This window comes from Drosophila elegans, unplaced genomic scaffold, assembly GCF_018152505.1.
Source record: "Drosophila elegans isolate 14027-0461.03 unplaced genomic scaffold, ASM1815250v1 contig_536, whole genome shotgun sequence".
NCBI lineage: Eukaryota > Metazoa > Arthropoda > Insecta > Diptera > Drosophilidae > Drosophila > Drosophila elegans.
The window spans coordinates 406,075-421,588 of NW_024545919.1; the positions used below are offsets into that span (position 1 = coordinate 406,075).

General features: G+C 38.8%; 1 protein-coding gene across 1 annotated transcript; it reads left to right on the plus strand.

The window, feature by feature from the left end:
- Positions 1-792: 792 nt before the first annotated feature.
- Positions 793-14,857, plus strand: LOC121467723 (uncharacterized protein K02A2.6-like). Its single transcript, XM_041709985.1, has 5 exons — positions 793-1,020; positions 12,868-13,341; positions 13,438-14,087; positions 14,364-14,770; positions 14,817-14,857. Exons 1-5 carry the CDS (start codon positions 793-795, stop codon positions 14,855-14,857), a joined length of 1,800 nt encoding a protein of 599 aa, XP_041565919.1.
- The last annotated feature ends 657 nt before the right edge of the window (positions 14,858-15,514 follow it).

The following is a 15,514-nucleotide window of genomic DNA, read 5'->3' on the forward strand; positions in this document are numbered from 1 at the left end:
GCCGTAGTTAAGTTCCAAACCCGAGTGGCAACGCCAGCCGATATTTAGTGAGTAATAGAAAATACTAGAAATTAAGGAACATACTAGAAATTCCGAAAGCGAGAAAAAGGGAGCGTGGGGAAGGTGGCCAAACACCGATCGAGCGAGCGCTCTCTTGGGTCGGAATGGTAAGACGGGGCGGACGTGTCTTCCGCAGTAATTTTCCGTGTAATCCGAGTAACGCCTCGACCACGCGACGGCACGTGACAAATGAATAAGGGACTTTTGTGTCGGAATGGTAAGACGTGTCTCCCGCAGTAATTTTCCGTGTAATCCGAGTAACGCCTCGACCGCGCGACGGCACGTGACAAATGAATAAGGGGCTCTCGTGCCGGAATAGTAAAACGAAGCGGACGTGTGCGGTAGCTCAGCGATTTTTCCGGATAGTTCGAGTGACGCCTCGACCGCGCGAAGGCACGCGATCAGTGAACAAGTGGGCTGATTAGTGTTTAGAGGTTAGTGTACACAAAATTCCTCTCCGTTGAGTAAAGACGGTGTAGCGGACTCGTAGGAGGATAGTAGATAAATAAAATAACCTAGAAAAAAAATAAAGAGAAGTAAAAGGTTAAATTCCCCGTTCGTGCTTCTTTTTATTCGTAGTATCCTAGCTTCCTTCCTCGTAGTGCATGTGGCCTGTACGCGGACATCCGTCCCGTCTGGTCTAGTATCCTAACCTCCCTCCCCGTAGTATTTGAGACCTGTACGCGGTCACCCGGTCCGTCTGGTCTAGTATCTTGGTCGACGACAACGAAGATGAATTACTGTGACGGAGATGGCGAAGCAACGGAGGAGGTGTTCGTCACGTGGGAAGGCGAGGCAGACGGTAGGTCGGCGGAGAGAGACGACGACTTCCAGGCTCCTAAAGTATCCCGGTTTGCAGGACTCCGCGGAGGTTTGTGGAGCCGACGTCGCTCCAGTCAGCCTCCTACCGCATCGAAGACGACGAAGATGACGCCAGTGACCGGGATTCGGAGCTATTCAGTAGGCCCCCACGTTCCAGGGAACGTATTTGGCAATATTCTATAAGAAAAAAGTGTTACTGAAAAACAAAATCTAGAACGATTAAACAAATTTCTTCATTCATCGATAAAGTGAGTAGTCAAAATACTGACTACCGGTTGTTTTTTTGGGAGACGGACAGACGGACGAACAGACAGACAGAAAGATAAGCATGGATCTCCTAGTGATGCTGATCAAGAATATATATACTTTTTAGGGTCGGAAATGTCTCCTTATTGCAAACTTCTCACTGAAATTATAGTACTTTCTGCATATGTATAACAATTATTTTGTGATCAGGAGTACAGAACTGTGTTTTTTGGCTTTTAAAATATCAAATAAAAACACCTCTTGACGATTTATTTATTTATTTATTTATTTATTACATTAAAGTTAGCAAATATCTTCCAACATAAACAATAGTACCCGACTCACATCAAGTGGGAAAGGGCACGGACAGGTGAGTTAGGATGTTTCTTACAATTAACTTGACAGAGCATTCAGAAAATATAAAAAACTACAGTTCGTTATATTGCAAACATAAAACCCGAAATTCGTCTTACAAATATCTAGGGCAATAGGTCGAATGTGACGAGTAGACCTTACAGGGATGGAGAACCTTATTTGACCCAGTAGGTAGCTTGAATGTACAAGTCCAGTTATTAATTTGTGAAGGCAAATGACAGGTCCGACGATCCTTGAGGTAGGGCAGGTTTAGTAGGCGCAGTCTATGCACGTAAGATGGTAGGTGACGATGTGGATCCCAGTTTAAACCACGTAAAGCAAACAAAAGGAAGTGTTTCTGTACCGACGTTATAAGGTCCTGATAATTGGTATATTGAGGAGCCCAAACACACGAGCAGTATTCAAGAATTGGACGAACCAAAAAAAAATATATAAGTGCTTCGTGGAATAGGGGTGCTCAAATTCCTTAGACCGACGTTTAACAAATACAAAAACCTATTTTGCTTTACTAACTATAATTTAATTATTTATGTATTCTTCAATGGATAAATCCTTATCTGGCCATCAGCTAACTTAACTTAAAACTAAGTATTAATTAAAAAATATTCCCTAAGTAATTGCCTAAGCACATCCTTCTTGGATCCCCAAACCAATCGAATACTAAGTGGCAAAGAGTTAAAAAGTCTTAAAGTTCTTAAAATTGGCCCATTTTGCGCATAGTTAGTCCTTGCAGCACTTTCAAAAAATGGGATGATGGTACGGAGATTCCTGGCATGGATATTGAATTTAATTGAGCTTAATATGAATGGACTATCTATATTACCAATTATAACATCATTGATAAAGAGCAAGCTCGCTATCGAACGCCGATCTAATAGACTACAGGTATGCAGTAGGCAACATTGGCTAGAGTAAGCTGGCAAAGGTTCCGAAAAGTTTAACGGCTGAAGTGCAAATTTTAGGTATTTTTTCTACAGCCTCTCAATTCTATTGATATGAACAACACTTGACGGGTTCCAAATAAAGAAAGCATATTCCACTCTTGAACGCACAAATGCTGAGAACACTGTCAGTCGTGAGTATGGGTCCTTAAAAAGTATAGTGTTTATTTTGAAAAATCCGAACATTACATATGCCTTCGGCAGAACATGGTTTATATGGTTAATAAACAAAAATTTACTGTCGAAGAGGACCCCAAGATCCATAATCTCAGTAAGTGCAGAGAGTGAATGGTTATTGATAACATATGTAGAAAGAATATTTAAGATACATTTACTATAGCGAACAACATAACATTTTTTTAGGTTGAGAGGTCAATTGTTCTGAATACACCATAAACTGATTTTGTTCAAGATATTTGCTACAAATAACTGTCAATTAAGGAATTCACTGGCATGTATATTTTAAGGTCATCCGCATAAAGAAGATACTTGCCAGATTGAATGCAGATACAAATATCATTAATGAAAATAATGAAAAGCAAAGGACCAAGAGAACTGCCTTGAGGAAGAGGTTAGAAACAAACCCGCTGACTTCAACTTGATAGGATCGGTTTGCCAAATAAGAAGAGATCCAATTTAGAAATGAGCAATGAATACCAAGCTTAAAAAGTTTTGCTTGCAAGGCAGAGTGAGAAACCTTATCAGTAGTCTTGGCTATTCCATCTAGAAATAAATTTACCCCGAAGTAGCGAAGACGAGAAGATCATCTTAAGGGGTTGAAAAAGACTGTGATAAATTTTTTAAGAAAAAATGAAGAAACTCCATCAATGACAGGCTTAATGGAGTCGTAAAATTGCGAAATAGCTTCAGAAATGCTCTCATCATTAATTTCAAGAGAACCAATATTACAAATTTCTGGAATGTTATTTAGAATTATAATGCCAATGTGATCAGAGAAGCTTAACTTGTGGTTGAATAACACTCCAAGGTCTGTTACGAAATTTATGCGTTCAAGATCATTGACCCAATAGAATATGAAGTGAGGAGAAGCCTCTTCCGATAAAAGAACATAAAGTTACATTTCGAGTTGTTTAAAAACAGCAAATTCTGAATGCACCAAGAATGCAGATTGTTCAGATCGGCTTGCTTCTTCAGCATACATCATAACATGAGAAGAGAGAACTACTTGATGTATGACATTTATGAAAATTCCAAACAGTAGGGATCCTAGGTGGCTCCCTTGTGGAACACCTGAGGTTACGTGAATAATGTTAGAGAATGTGCTTTTAAAAGCTACTCTCTGAGTCCGGTCCGACAGGTATGTTGAATCCACATTGTCAACGGGATCGGGATTCCTAAGAGTATTAGTTTTTTCAGTAATAACTGATGGTTCACGAAATCGAAAGCCTTACTGAAGTCCGTAGAAATAACATCAGCTTGATAGTTATTTTTAAAAGCGCTTCTGATGACTGAGGTAATTCAAGAAGATTTGTAGTCGTTGACCTTCGTTTCATAAAGTCATGCTGAGTTGGGGACATTACTAAGCTGCATTGGTGCTGTAGTTGAGCGGTAATAAGCTGATCAAAAAGCTTGGGGATCGCGCTCAGTTTTGCAATACCTTCAAACCTCAGGGAAATACGAATGTAGGAGGAATATCTGAAAAAGGTTAGATAATGGTTTACACAAAGCATCAGCACATTTTTTTATAACAGAGCTCGGTACAAGATCAGGTCCCGAATAGAAAGTCGTCTTGATTGTTAGCAGATTTTGTAAAACATCCTCACTAATTAAGGGCGTGAAAATATAGTTGGAGTGAGGAAGAGAGTATGGGTAGGATGAAGTGTTATCGTAAAAGAAGAGTATGTGGACTGGCAATCCGCCTCTAGGGATGTCGTATCAAGGTGAAGGATATTGTTGCGATTTTTGTTTCGAATTAACAAATGCGTAGAACTGCTTGGGGTTGTCTTGGAATTTCTATTCTGCAACGGTTTAGATAACTATTGTAACATTCGGAAGAAAAAATTGGAACGAGCAATTAGATACATCGAGTGGTCAGCTTGTAGCCCAGTTTTCTTAAATTTCTTAAAAAGTCTGGACATGGAGTTTTTCAGGAAAGAGAGTCTACGAGAGAACCACGGGGGATTATGATATGCATTTCCAGAGGGAAATGAGGGAACGTACGTATTGAAAAAGAGTATACCATAAAACTGTTCTACAATGTGTAAGGGATCATCATTTGAATCCATAAAAGACCAGCGAAAAGATGCTATTTCGATTTCGGGATATGACAGTAATGTTTGAGCCAAATGCTGAAGGTAGAGACTAATATCAGAACAAGGGGAAATGCGAGCATGATATAAAAGCGAAATAATCATAAAGCTTAATCCGAAGTGCAATAAACTCTAATATGATGTCTGTACCAGTTATCGGAATGCGTTCAGACGCATCGTGCGGTCACATCTAAATATAACATAATTTCCAGCAAATATTTCGCAGTCAGACAGAGAGGAATTAGGCCACGTTTCGGTAAAGCAATTACGTTGGCATCGAAGGAGACACTGTTGACGTGCATTTTACTATGTTTGCTCAATAAGCTGCGAACATTCTGGTAGCGAGCATTAAAAATCGAGAGCTTTATTAAGATGTTCCTCAGGAAGTCCAATTTTAAACGAAGAACTTCAAGACGATTAGTTCAGCTCGAGAAACATTCAGTTTGCTGCACTGGTAGTTTTTGACGTCATCTTCAAAAGCTTCAGGATTAAGGCGGGAGACAAAAATAAGCTTTTTTAGTGCAACGCCCGATAAGGGCTGGAGCGACTCCAGATATGGTTGACTGCGGTGGTCCCGTGTTCGTATTAGAAGGTGTCAAAATTATGCCAGCGAGTCGGACGGGCGGTCCTGAATAGGCAGCGGCGGGTAAAGGTCCGGATGAAGCGTCAACCGTGCGGTCGTCAGCAACAACAGTAGAGACCATCCTGGTAGCCAAACGGCTTGTAAAGTTGGATTTTCAAACCGAGTGAATTAGTCCCTAAAACCGGCCAATAAGGACTGGTACTCCAGATTGGTTTTCCTTATGAAAGCCATAATATCGAATTTGATATGATGGCAACTAGGGCAGGTCCAATCCAGGTTAGAATTTGGTTTAGTCCGGTCTGCAATAAGGCCAGCACTGTGCCCAAAGTCGGCACATTTAGGGTGAGCAATGTTGTCACACAGCCAGCAAACAATTGTGGAATGTCGAGAGGAAATTTTACCATTTAAAAGGCAAGGCTTGATGCAGCGTGCAGACATAGTAAATTGTTATGTTGTAGTCTGATATATACGCGTACAGAAACCTATGATTCCATTTTACTTAAAAAAGCTCTAATAAGAATTTATCACCATTAAATTGGCTTAGCATAGTTTTCTGCTCATTCAAATAAGCATAAACTGCTTTTTAAAAAGATTTGAAATAGGTTGAATAACTTTTAAATAAATTTTCAAAAAATCGCTAAAAAGGAGACACAAAAACCTAATTTTGGCTATATTTCGGTAGTTATTTCACTTTAATAAAATATGTCGACAAATCGTAAATAGTTCTTAAAAATACCTTTTATAACTATTTTCAGCTCGTATCCGTAGCCTTAGTCGTTTAGAAGTTTTTATTTTTCTTTAGCCGTTTTCCCCCTGAACTAGCGGGATTTCCAAAAAGTGGTAAAACAATTCAGCACAAGCTGCTTGGTTCTAGGACCCTAAAACATTGCTTTGATTCGCACATACAAACCCACAAAAGACGAAAGTTTTCATTTTAAAAATGTCGTCTTAATCTTTTCTGTTAAATATGTTTTGAACGGCGTATCGGATTAGGATCGGAGTAGGACAGAATACAACCATGCCATTGCTTTACCGGCCCCAACCGCTCCCATATAGAAAACTATTTTTCTCGCACTTACACCCCCATTTCTCCGGAACCAACTGACTTTCCATCCTCTTAATATGGACAAACTCTTATAAAAGCGATACCTTTTTATTACCATATAATAGATAAGAGTTTTTAAAAAATATTACAAAATAGGAAAATTACATTTAAAAAAAAAATTATTTAGAATATTTTTATTGTTTTTGTTGGAGCTATATTATATAGTCGTCCGATTTTCATGAAATTTAAACCTTAAATCTGAAAGATTTAACCATTTTAAATGTCGAAGAACTAAAAATAAATTAAAAGACAGCAAAGTAATAATATTTATACCCTTGCAGAGGGTATTATAATTTCAGTCAGAAGTTTGCAACGCAGTGAAGGAGACGTCTCCGACCCTATAAAGTATATATATTCTTGATCAGCATCACTAGGAGAGTCGATCTAGCCATGTCCGTCTGTCCGTCCGTTTCTACGCAAACTAGTCTCTCAGTTTTAAAGCTATCTGCATGAAACTTTCCCAAAAGTTGTCTTTCTATTGCAGGTAGTATATAAGTCGGAACGAGCCGGATCGGACGACTAAAGCATATAGCTCCCATAGGAACAATCGGAAAAATAAAATTAAAAAAATTATAACTTTGGTGTTTTAAATTTTTTTTTGTTAGTTCTTCGAGATATAGTAATGATTAAAAATTTCAAAATTACGGTTTAAATTTCATCAAAATCGGACGACTATAGCATATAGCTCGCATAGGAACAATCATAAAAAAATAAAAAAAATTATAACTTTGGTGTTTTTTAATTTTTTTTTTAGTTCTTCGAGATGTAGTAATGGTTAAATATTTCAGAATTACGGTTTAAATTTCATTAAAATCGGACGACTATAGCATATAGCTCCCATAGGAACAATCGTATAGCTGCCATAGGAACTATCGAATAATTAAGCTGCAAATCATTAAAGCTTCAATGTTTTTAAACATACACGCAAGTAAATCACAATTTTAACGTTTTCAAGAGTATTTAGTTTTTGAAATAGCTGCAAGGTATATGAACTTCGGCTTGCCGAAGTTTGCATGCTTTCTTGTTTTTTATTAATTTTCTCGATTCTTCCTATGGGATGATATAGTCGCCCGATCCGGCTTATGTACTACCTGACATAGAAAGACAACTTTTGAGAAAGTTTCATGCAGATAGCTTTAAAACTGAGAGACTAGTTCGCATAGAAACGGACGAACAGACGGACACGGCTCTCCTAGTGCAGCTGATCAAGAATATATACTTTACATATATTCACTGCGTTGCAAACTTCTGACTGAAATTATCGCTTAAAATTGCATACTTTTCAGGATATTTCGCGCAGTTATAAGCTATTTCAGAAAAAGGCTGCAAGGGTATTAAAACTTCGGCTTATAAATGAAAAAAAATTGTAACTTCTCTAGTTTTCAATTATTTTTTGTAATTCTTTTGGACATATAAATGGTTTAAATATAAATAATATATATATGGTTTAAATAGAAATAATAGTTTAATAATTCAGAATTACGCTTTCAAATCGAAAACGATATCATGCTGCCATAGAAACGAAATAGAAAATTGAAACACAGCAAAGATAGATTTTTTTTATGTTATGTCGTCTTGCAATGCTACCTGTATAAGGAAGACAACTTTTGGAAAAGTTTCATGCAGATAGCTTTTAAACTGAGAGATTTTTTCCAATTGTTCGTATGGGAGCTAAATGATATGTCGTCCGACATAGAAAAACAATTTTTGAGAAAGTTTCAAACAGTTAGCTTTAAAACTGAGTATTTCTGCATAAGTTAAATTTCTAACTATTGTCAGCACTGAACAGCTTCGAGCTTTTCATGCATTCTCAGAACTGGTTGCTATGGTTTTTAATAGTCAAGTCATAAGGGACAACTCATGGTCGTGGTTTTGAGGTTCTTATTAATTAGTTTCGTAATCAGCCAAGGCTGCACAATAAAATCAAACAATTCCAAAATAGCGTGTCCGTGCTAGTTTACAATTTTCCCTGAAACACATTTTTGTATGGCAACATTTTTGTTTTAAAGTGTAAATTACGTTTTTCACCTGTTTTCATGCCTGTCACTTTGAACGGCAGTACATGTAATGACGATGAGCACCGGTAAGACTACGATATAGCCGCAATATTTCAGCTAAGAATAGTCCGATCTTAATAAATGGTGTAGCAATCAAAATGCATCACTTTTATAAGAGTTTGTACATACTAAGAGTTTTAGAAAGTCATTTGGTTTCGGAGAAAAAGGGGTAAAAGTGCCAAAAAAAATGTTTGTCTTATACTAAAAATGAATACAATTTCACTGTATTAAGCAGCTCGAGCTGAAAAACTTTTGTTCTACCACGTTTTGGAAAACCCGCTAGTTTAGCGGGAAAACGGATACAAAAACTAGATTTCAAAAGCCCACAACTTCCAAACGACTAAAGTTACGTTTATGGGGCTATGACACTACATTGTTGGACTCATTCATTGTTTTTTTAACCATAAGATTTTACGTAAGTGCGAGCAAGACAACCTATGACGATTCTAATGAGCAATAAATGAATAAAATTTTTAGAACTGATACCCGAGAGCAAAAAATATGAACCGGATTTTGGTATAAAAATACCAATCGATGAAATACCACCGGGGCCGATACATAAATGAGCAACATTGTATCTAAAAAGTACAATTTTGTCCATTTATTGGAGCTGACGACAAAACGGAATGAAAAAGCGAGGCTTAAATGTAGACGAAATAATTTTTACCATTTAAAGGTAACAACTGATACCCTTTAAATGCTAAATTCAGCGGAACAAACATAATATAATAACAAAACAATAAAGTTTAAATTTATCGTTAAAAAGGCAGTGCGACCGTGAACTTATTACCAAAAATATCTCAAGCAGTATCCATATAGTTGACTCTGTCTCTGATCTTCAATGAATCTGTCAATGAATGAAACGAATAATGTAATGTCATACCCGTATTGCGTGCTATATAAAAATTTGACTTATCACCGCAATTCTCAGTTTTTGGTTCAAACATGTATTGTTATCCCACTATAAATTGCATGCTGCACTGCTTGCTCTTAGTGATGAGAGGTGGTGCGAGTCTGAGAATTGAGGTGGGAAATCAAGTTGAACTAAGGAAATGTCTCTTAGCAGGATGGGCAGAGCAAATGGTGTCTTCATGTTTCTTTGGCTTACTATTAAGGCTACTAATATTGCTGCCAAAACAAAAAACTTCATTTACCTCCTTATATCACATTTTGTGACGACTATTTTTTATTTTACCAATAAAAAAAACTTTTTATACCCTTGCAGAGGGTATTATAATTTCAGTCAGAAGTTTGCAACGCAGTGAAGGAGACATCTCCGACCCTATAAAGTATATATATTCTTGATCAGCATCACTAGGAGAGTCGATCTAGCCATGTCCGTATGTCCGTCTGTCCGTCCGTCTGTCCGTCCGTTTCTACACAAACTAGTCTCTCAGTTTTAAATCTATCTGCATGAAACTTTCCCAAAAGTTGTCTTTCTATTGTAGGTAGTATATAAGTCGGAACGAGCCGGATCGGACTACTATAGCATATAGCTACCATAGGAACAATCGGAAAAATAAATTTTAAAATAATTATAACTTTGGAGTTTTTTAATTTTTTTGTTAGTTCTTCGAGATATAGTAATGATTATATATTTTAGAAACACGGTTTAAATTTCATCAAAATCGGACGACTATAGCATACAGCTCCCATAGGAACAATCATAAATATAAATACAAAAAAATTATAACTTTGATGTTTTTTAATTTTTTTTGTTAGTTCTTCGAGATATAGTAATGGTTAAAAATTTCAAAATTACGGTTTAAATTTCATCAAAATCGGACGACTATAGCATATAGCACGCATAGGAACAATCATAAAAAAAATAAAAAAAATTATAACTTTGGTGTTTTTTAATTTTTTTTTTAGTTCTTCGAGATCTAGTAATGGTTAAATATTTCAGAATTACGGTTTAAATTTCATTAAAATCGGACAACTATAGCATATAGCTATAGGAACTATCGAATAATTAAGCTGCAAATCATTATAGCTTCAATGTTTTTAAATATACACGCAAGTAGATCACAATTTTAACGTTTTCAAGAGTATTTAGTTTTTGAAATAGCTGCAAGGGTATATGAACTTCGGCTTGCCGAAGTTTGCATGCTTTCTTGTTTTTATTCAATTTGTTTTGGTTAAGTAACAAGGCTGATTTTATTGTGCAGCTTTGTGCCGATTACGAAACAAATTATGCAATAGATGTTGGACTGTGTGTGTGTTTTTTGATCATATCTACCGCGCCTCTGCCGCCCCTCTGCCGCTGCTTGCCGGTAATCTCTGCATTAGAGAGACAAAACGATAGAGCTGTTATCGTTGAGTGGGGGTGCTGCACACACTTAGATTCTTGTGTTGTTTATGCATTTCGAAAGATGGAGCCACCAAAACTTCGATTGTTTTGTGTTATGTATAAGCAAAATGTATTCTCGTTACATCGCACATCCAAAACTAATCTGTATTCCTTCGTTCTATAAGCACACACATGTATACACACACACGTTACTTTTGTTCATTCTCTCGCTGATCTCTGAATAAAGTCAGTCAGTACCAAGCACTCACCGAGAACGCTCCTAACCAAACACAACATTATTGGCGACGAGGATAAAAAGCAGAATCTCAGCCACAAAAATTATCGTTTTTGTGTAAAATCGTAAAGGAATTCAACATTCTTGTGTAAACCGTGTTATCAGCCGCAAAAACACATCGTTTTTGTGTAATACAGTGTCGCGTAGTCGTTGATTTTGATCAAGATGCCGGCAGATCAGAACATAATCCAGACAATGCTTGCTCAACAGCAAGAATTTACAGCAGCTCTTATTGAACAACAACGAACATGGATACAAGCAATCCTAGAAAAAAACGCTTCTCCAGTTGCTAGTGATTCAAGCCACGCGGGTGAATTATCTATGTGTCCTCCATTCCACAAATTCGACAAAGACAATTAAATTGGGAGTCATATCTGGAACAATTATCGCAGCACTTCAACGCATATTCGGTTAGTGCAGAACAAAAACAAAAGGCATATTTCCTTTCATGGTGTGGTGTTAACGTATTCGAACTATTAAAAAATCTTTTCGGGAGTAACAATTTGAACACGTATACATACAAGCAGCTCACAGACAAGCTAACGGAGCATTTCACTACAAAACGCCATATTGTAGCAGCTCGCTACGAGTTTTTCAAACGAGAGATGAAGCATTCACAAACACATAGAGAGTGGGTAGCCGACTTGCGCGGGATCGCTCGTGAATGCCAATTTGTGTGCAACGCAAACGGTTGTTTATCAAATTATGTAGATGAGATGATACGAGATCAGATCATAGTACATACTCCGTATGATGCAGTCCGGGCATCTGCTCTTCAAAAGACACAGCCAACTCTTGAAGATGTTCTCATAGTTGCAGAAACCTATGAGACAACAACAAAAACCGTTGCAACGCTAAAAGAGAACGTATACAAACAGGATCCAATCAATGCGATCCACACATACACAAAAAAGCCAGCAAGCAGTGGAAACGATGCAAGATCGTTTAAAGGTGATCTTAAATCTTGCTCTGGTTGTGGTCAAACTCACCAGAGAGAACAATGTAAGTTCAGAACCGCCGTATGTCACAAGTGCGGTAGGAAAGGTCATATAGCAGTCGTCTGTATGTCAAAGTATGTCAAGTCAAATGTCAAATGGCCGAGTCAAGTAAATAACCGGGAAGTAAAGTCCAATAAGAACGAAGCAAACGAAGTCGAAGTGATCGAAGCAGTTTACAGTGTCACAGGTCAAGTAAAATGTCAACAAAACAGAAAAGTTATTGACCTCGAAATATTAAAACAAGTTATCTCATTTCAAATGGATTCCGGAGCAACAGCATCCGTGATAAACTCCAATACATACGCCTTGCTGCAGAAGCCGAAATTGCATAAGTGTTCCCGAGTTTTACATGCGTTTGGACATACTCCAATACCAATACTAGGGGAGCTTCACACTTTCGCAAAGTGCGGAGAGAAAGAGAAACAAGTGGTCATAATCGTGGCAAATATAGAAAGTTCTACTAATCTCTTCGGCATGGATTTATTTAACGTTTTCGTATTTGATATCATGCAAGTATCAAACATTTTTGAGGTACATAATGACAAAGTAAGTGACCTCTGCAACAAGTACAGCGAAGTGTTTGAACCAGCCATGGGTGTCATTAAAGACTTCAAAGCCAGCGTATTTTTAAAATCTTCAGCGACACCAAAGTTTTATAAATGCCGCCAAATTCCGTTCGCTCAAATGGACAAATTTAAAGCCGAAGCAGACAGACTCACCCAAGCCGGAATTTGGAAACCAGTAAAATTCAGCAATTGGGCATCCCCAATCGTGCTCGCTCCTAAGCCAGGTGGCGATATTCGTATTTGTGGCGATTTTAAACAGGCAGTCAACGCACAAATCGACGCCGAACAGTATCCGTTACCAACAAAAGAAGCTCTATTTCACATCATTCGTCATGGTAAGCAGTTCAGCAAGATAGACCTCAAGGATGCCTATCTCCAGATGGAATTAGATGAGGCTTCGAAGGAAATCATGGTGGTAAACACTCCACTGGGCCTTTTTCAATATCAGCGTCTTCCTTACGGGATTGCAAGCGCACCAGCTATCTTCCAAAGATACCTCGAGCAACTTCTAAAAGGAATAGAAGGTTGTGGCAACTATTTAGATGACATCATCATCTCAGCACCTACAAGCGAGGAACATCTGAACCGAATCGACCGAGTTCTCCGCACTCTTCAAGAGAACGGCATCAGATGCAAACGGCAAAAATGCTTCTTTTTCAAGGACGAAATAGAATACTTAGGGCGAAGAATCAGCGCAAACGGCATTCTCCCAGACAGTTCAGGCTTGGAGGCTGTAAAACTGTTGTGTCCGCCTTCTAACTTACAACAATTGGAAGCATTCATGGGTAAAGTGAATTATTATTGTAATTTTATTCCGAACTATTCGCAGTTGGCTGCTCCATTGAATCAACTTCGCAGAAAAGACGTAGCCTTCTTTTTTGGTCCACAACAGCAGCAGGCTTTTACAGCGCTTAAGTCCCACATCATTAACGCAACGCAGCTAGCTCACTTTGATGAAAAATTACCGCTAGTGCTCGCTACAGATGCCTCATCCTTTGGCATCGGGGTAGTCCTTTCGCATCTTCAGCCAGATGGCGGAGAGAGACCCATTGTTTTCGCATCTAAAACGCTCGACAAGCACCAGGTTAAATACAGCCAAATCGAAAAGGAAGGACTTTCCATAATATCTGGAGTAAAGCGTTTTCATCAATACCTTTATGGCAGAAAGTTTATCCTAATCACAGACCACAAGCCGCTTGTAACCATTTTTAATCCAGGCAAGCATCTCCCGTTGATGACGTCAAACAGGCTACAACGTTGGGCTATTATTCTCATGGCCTACAACTTCGATATCCAGTATCGATCCACATCTGCTCATGGTAATGCAGATGCTCTTTCACGCCTCCCAGTGGGTACAGATCCAGACTTCGACAAAGAAGAGGAAGCTTGCCACAATGTAGTCGAAGTATCACCACCGATAAATTCCGAGCAAATTCGCAACCACATGGACAAAGACAAAGTTCTTAAACAGGTCCTGCAGTACGTATCTATAGGATGGCCAGAAAAACTCCAGCCAGGCAACGAAGCCCTATTGCCTTACTTTAACCGGAAGTTTGCTCTTACAATTAACAAACAATTGCTTTGCCTACACACAGACGCAAATCGTATTATAATTCCAGCCAGTCTACGTGCCCATATCCTTAAACTCTTACATGAAGGCCATTGGGGCATTATTCGAATGAAGCAGTTGGCAAGACAACATGTTTGGTGGCCTACCATAGACGATGACATCAAAAGCCTTGCTCAGTCTTGTAGCATCTGCAAGTGCAACAATCCTGCACCACCAAGAGAGTACCAAAGTTGGCCAGCAGCAACAACAGCATGGGAGCGAATTCATATCGACTTCGCCGGTCCAATCTTTGACGCTATGTGGCTCATATGCGTGGACGCGTACTCGCAGTTCCCATTTGTCATCCAAATGTCGTCTACAACAACCGCCAACACGATCGCTGCACTTTCTTCGATTTTCGCCATCGAAGGATACCCGAAAACCATGGTTAGCGACAACGGTCCTCAGCTTACAGCTGACGCCTTCGAAGAATTCTGCAAACTGCACGGTATAAAGCATATTACCACAGCACCGTTTCATCCAGCATCCAACGGATTAGCAGAGCGATTTGTACAGACATTTAAATTCGCAGTCAAGAAGAACCTCAAAGACGGTATACCACTTAGGGAAGCTGTAACAAAATATCTTTCTTCTTACAGGTTCACTCCAAACGCCCAAGGTAAAACTCCTGCCGAGTTAATCCACGGTCGACCAGTCCGTACCGTGCTTAGTCAACTTTTCGAGCAGCCTGTCGAGAATAAACGGACAACCACCAAGTACACCTCTAATCAAATGGTATACGCTCGAAACTATTCAAGGGGAGAAAAGTGGATTGAAGGCATTATCGACCGTCCAGTTGGAAAAATGCTGTTCATTGTTCGCACGTCAAATGGTTACATCAAGCGCCATTTCAACCAGCTAAAACCGAAGTTGTCAGCAAACCACTCAATCAAGAGACCTCCAGAGTTTTGGTGGATTCCTGAACTGCCAAAGCCATCCTGCAATCAAGAAATACAGCAACAAGATCGACCGCTAACTCCGCCAGTTGTTCAGCAATCTGATCCTGTTCCTGTTTCTCGTCCTCCTGAACGCGCAGCAGAGCCTACCCAGCAGCCGAGGCAGAACCAATCTACACGACGTCTTTCAGGCATACCAGTACGCCAAAGCAGCCGTGTTCGCCAGGAAGTCGATCGTTTTAAGCCAAAGGACTTCAGAAAAACTAAGCATATAAATAGTTCTTAATTAAAGGAGGAGATGTGTTATGTATAAGCAAAATGTATTCTCGTTACATCGCACATCCAAAACTAATCTGTATTCCTTCGTTCTATAAGCACACACATGTATACACACACACGTT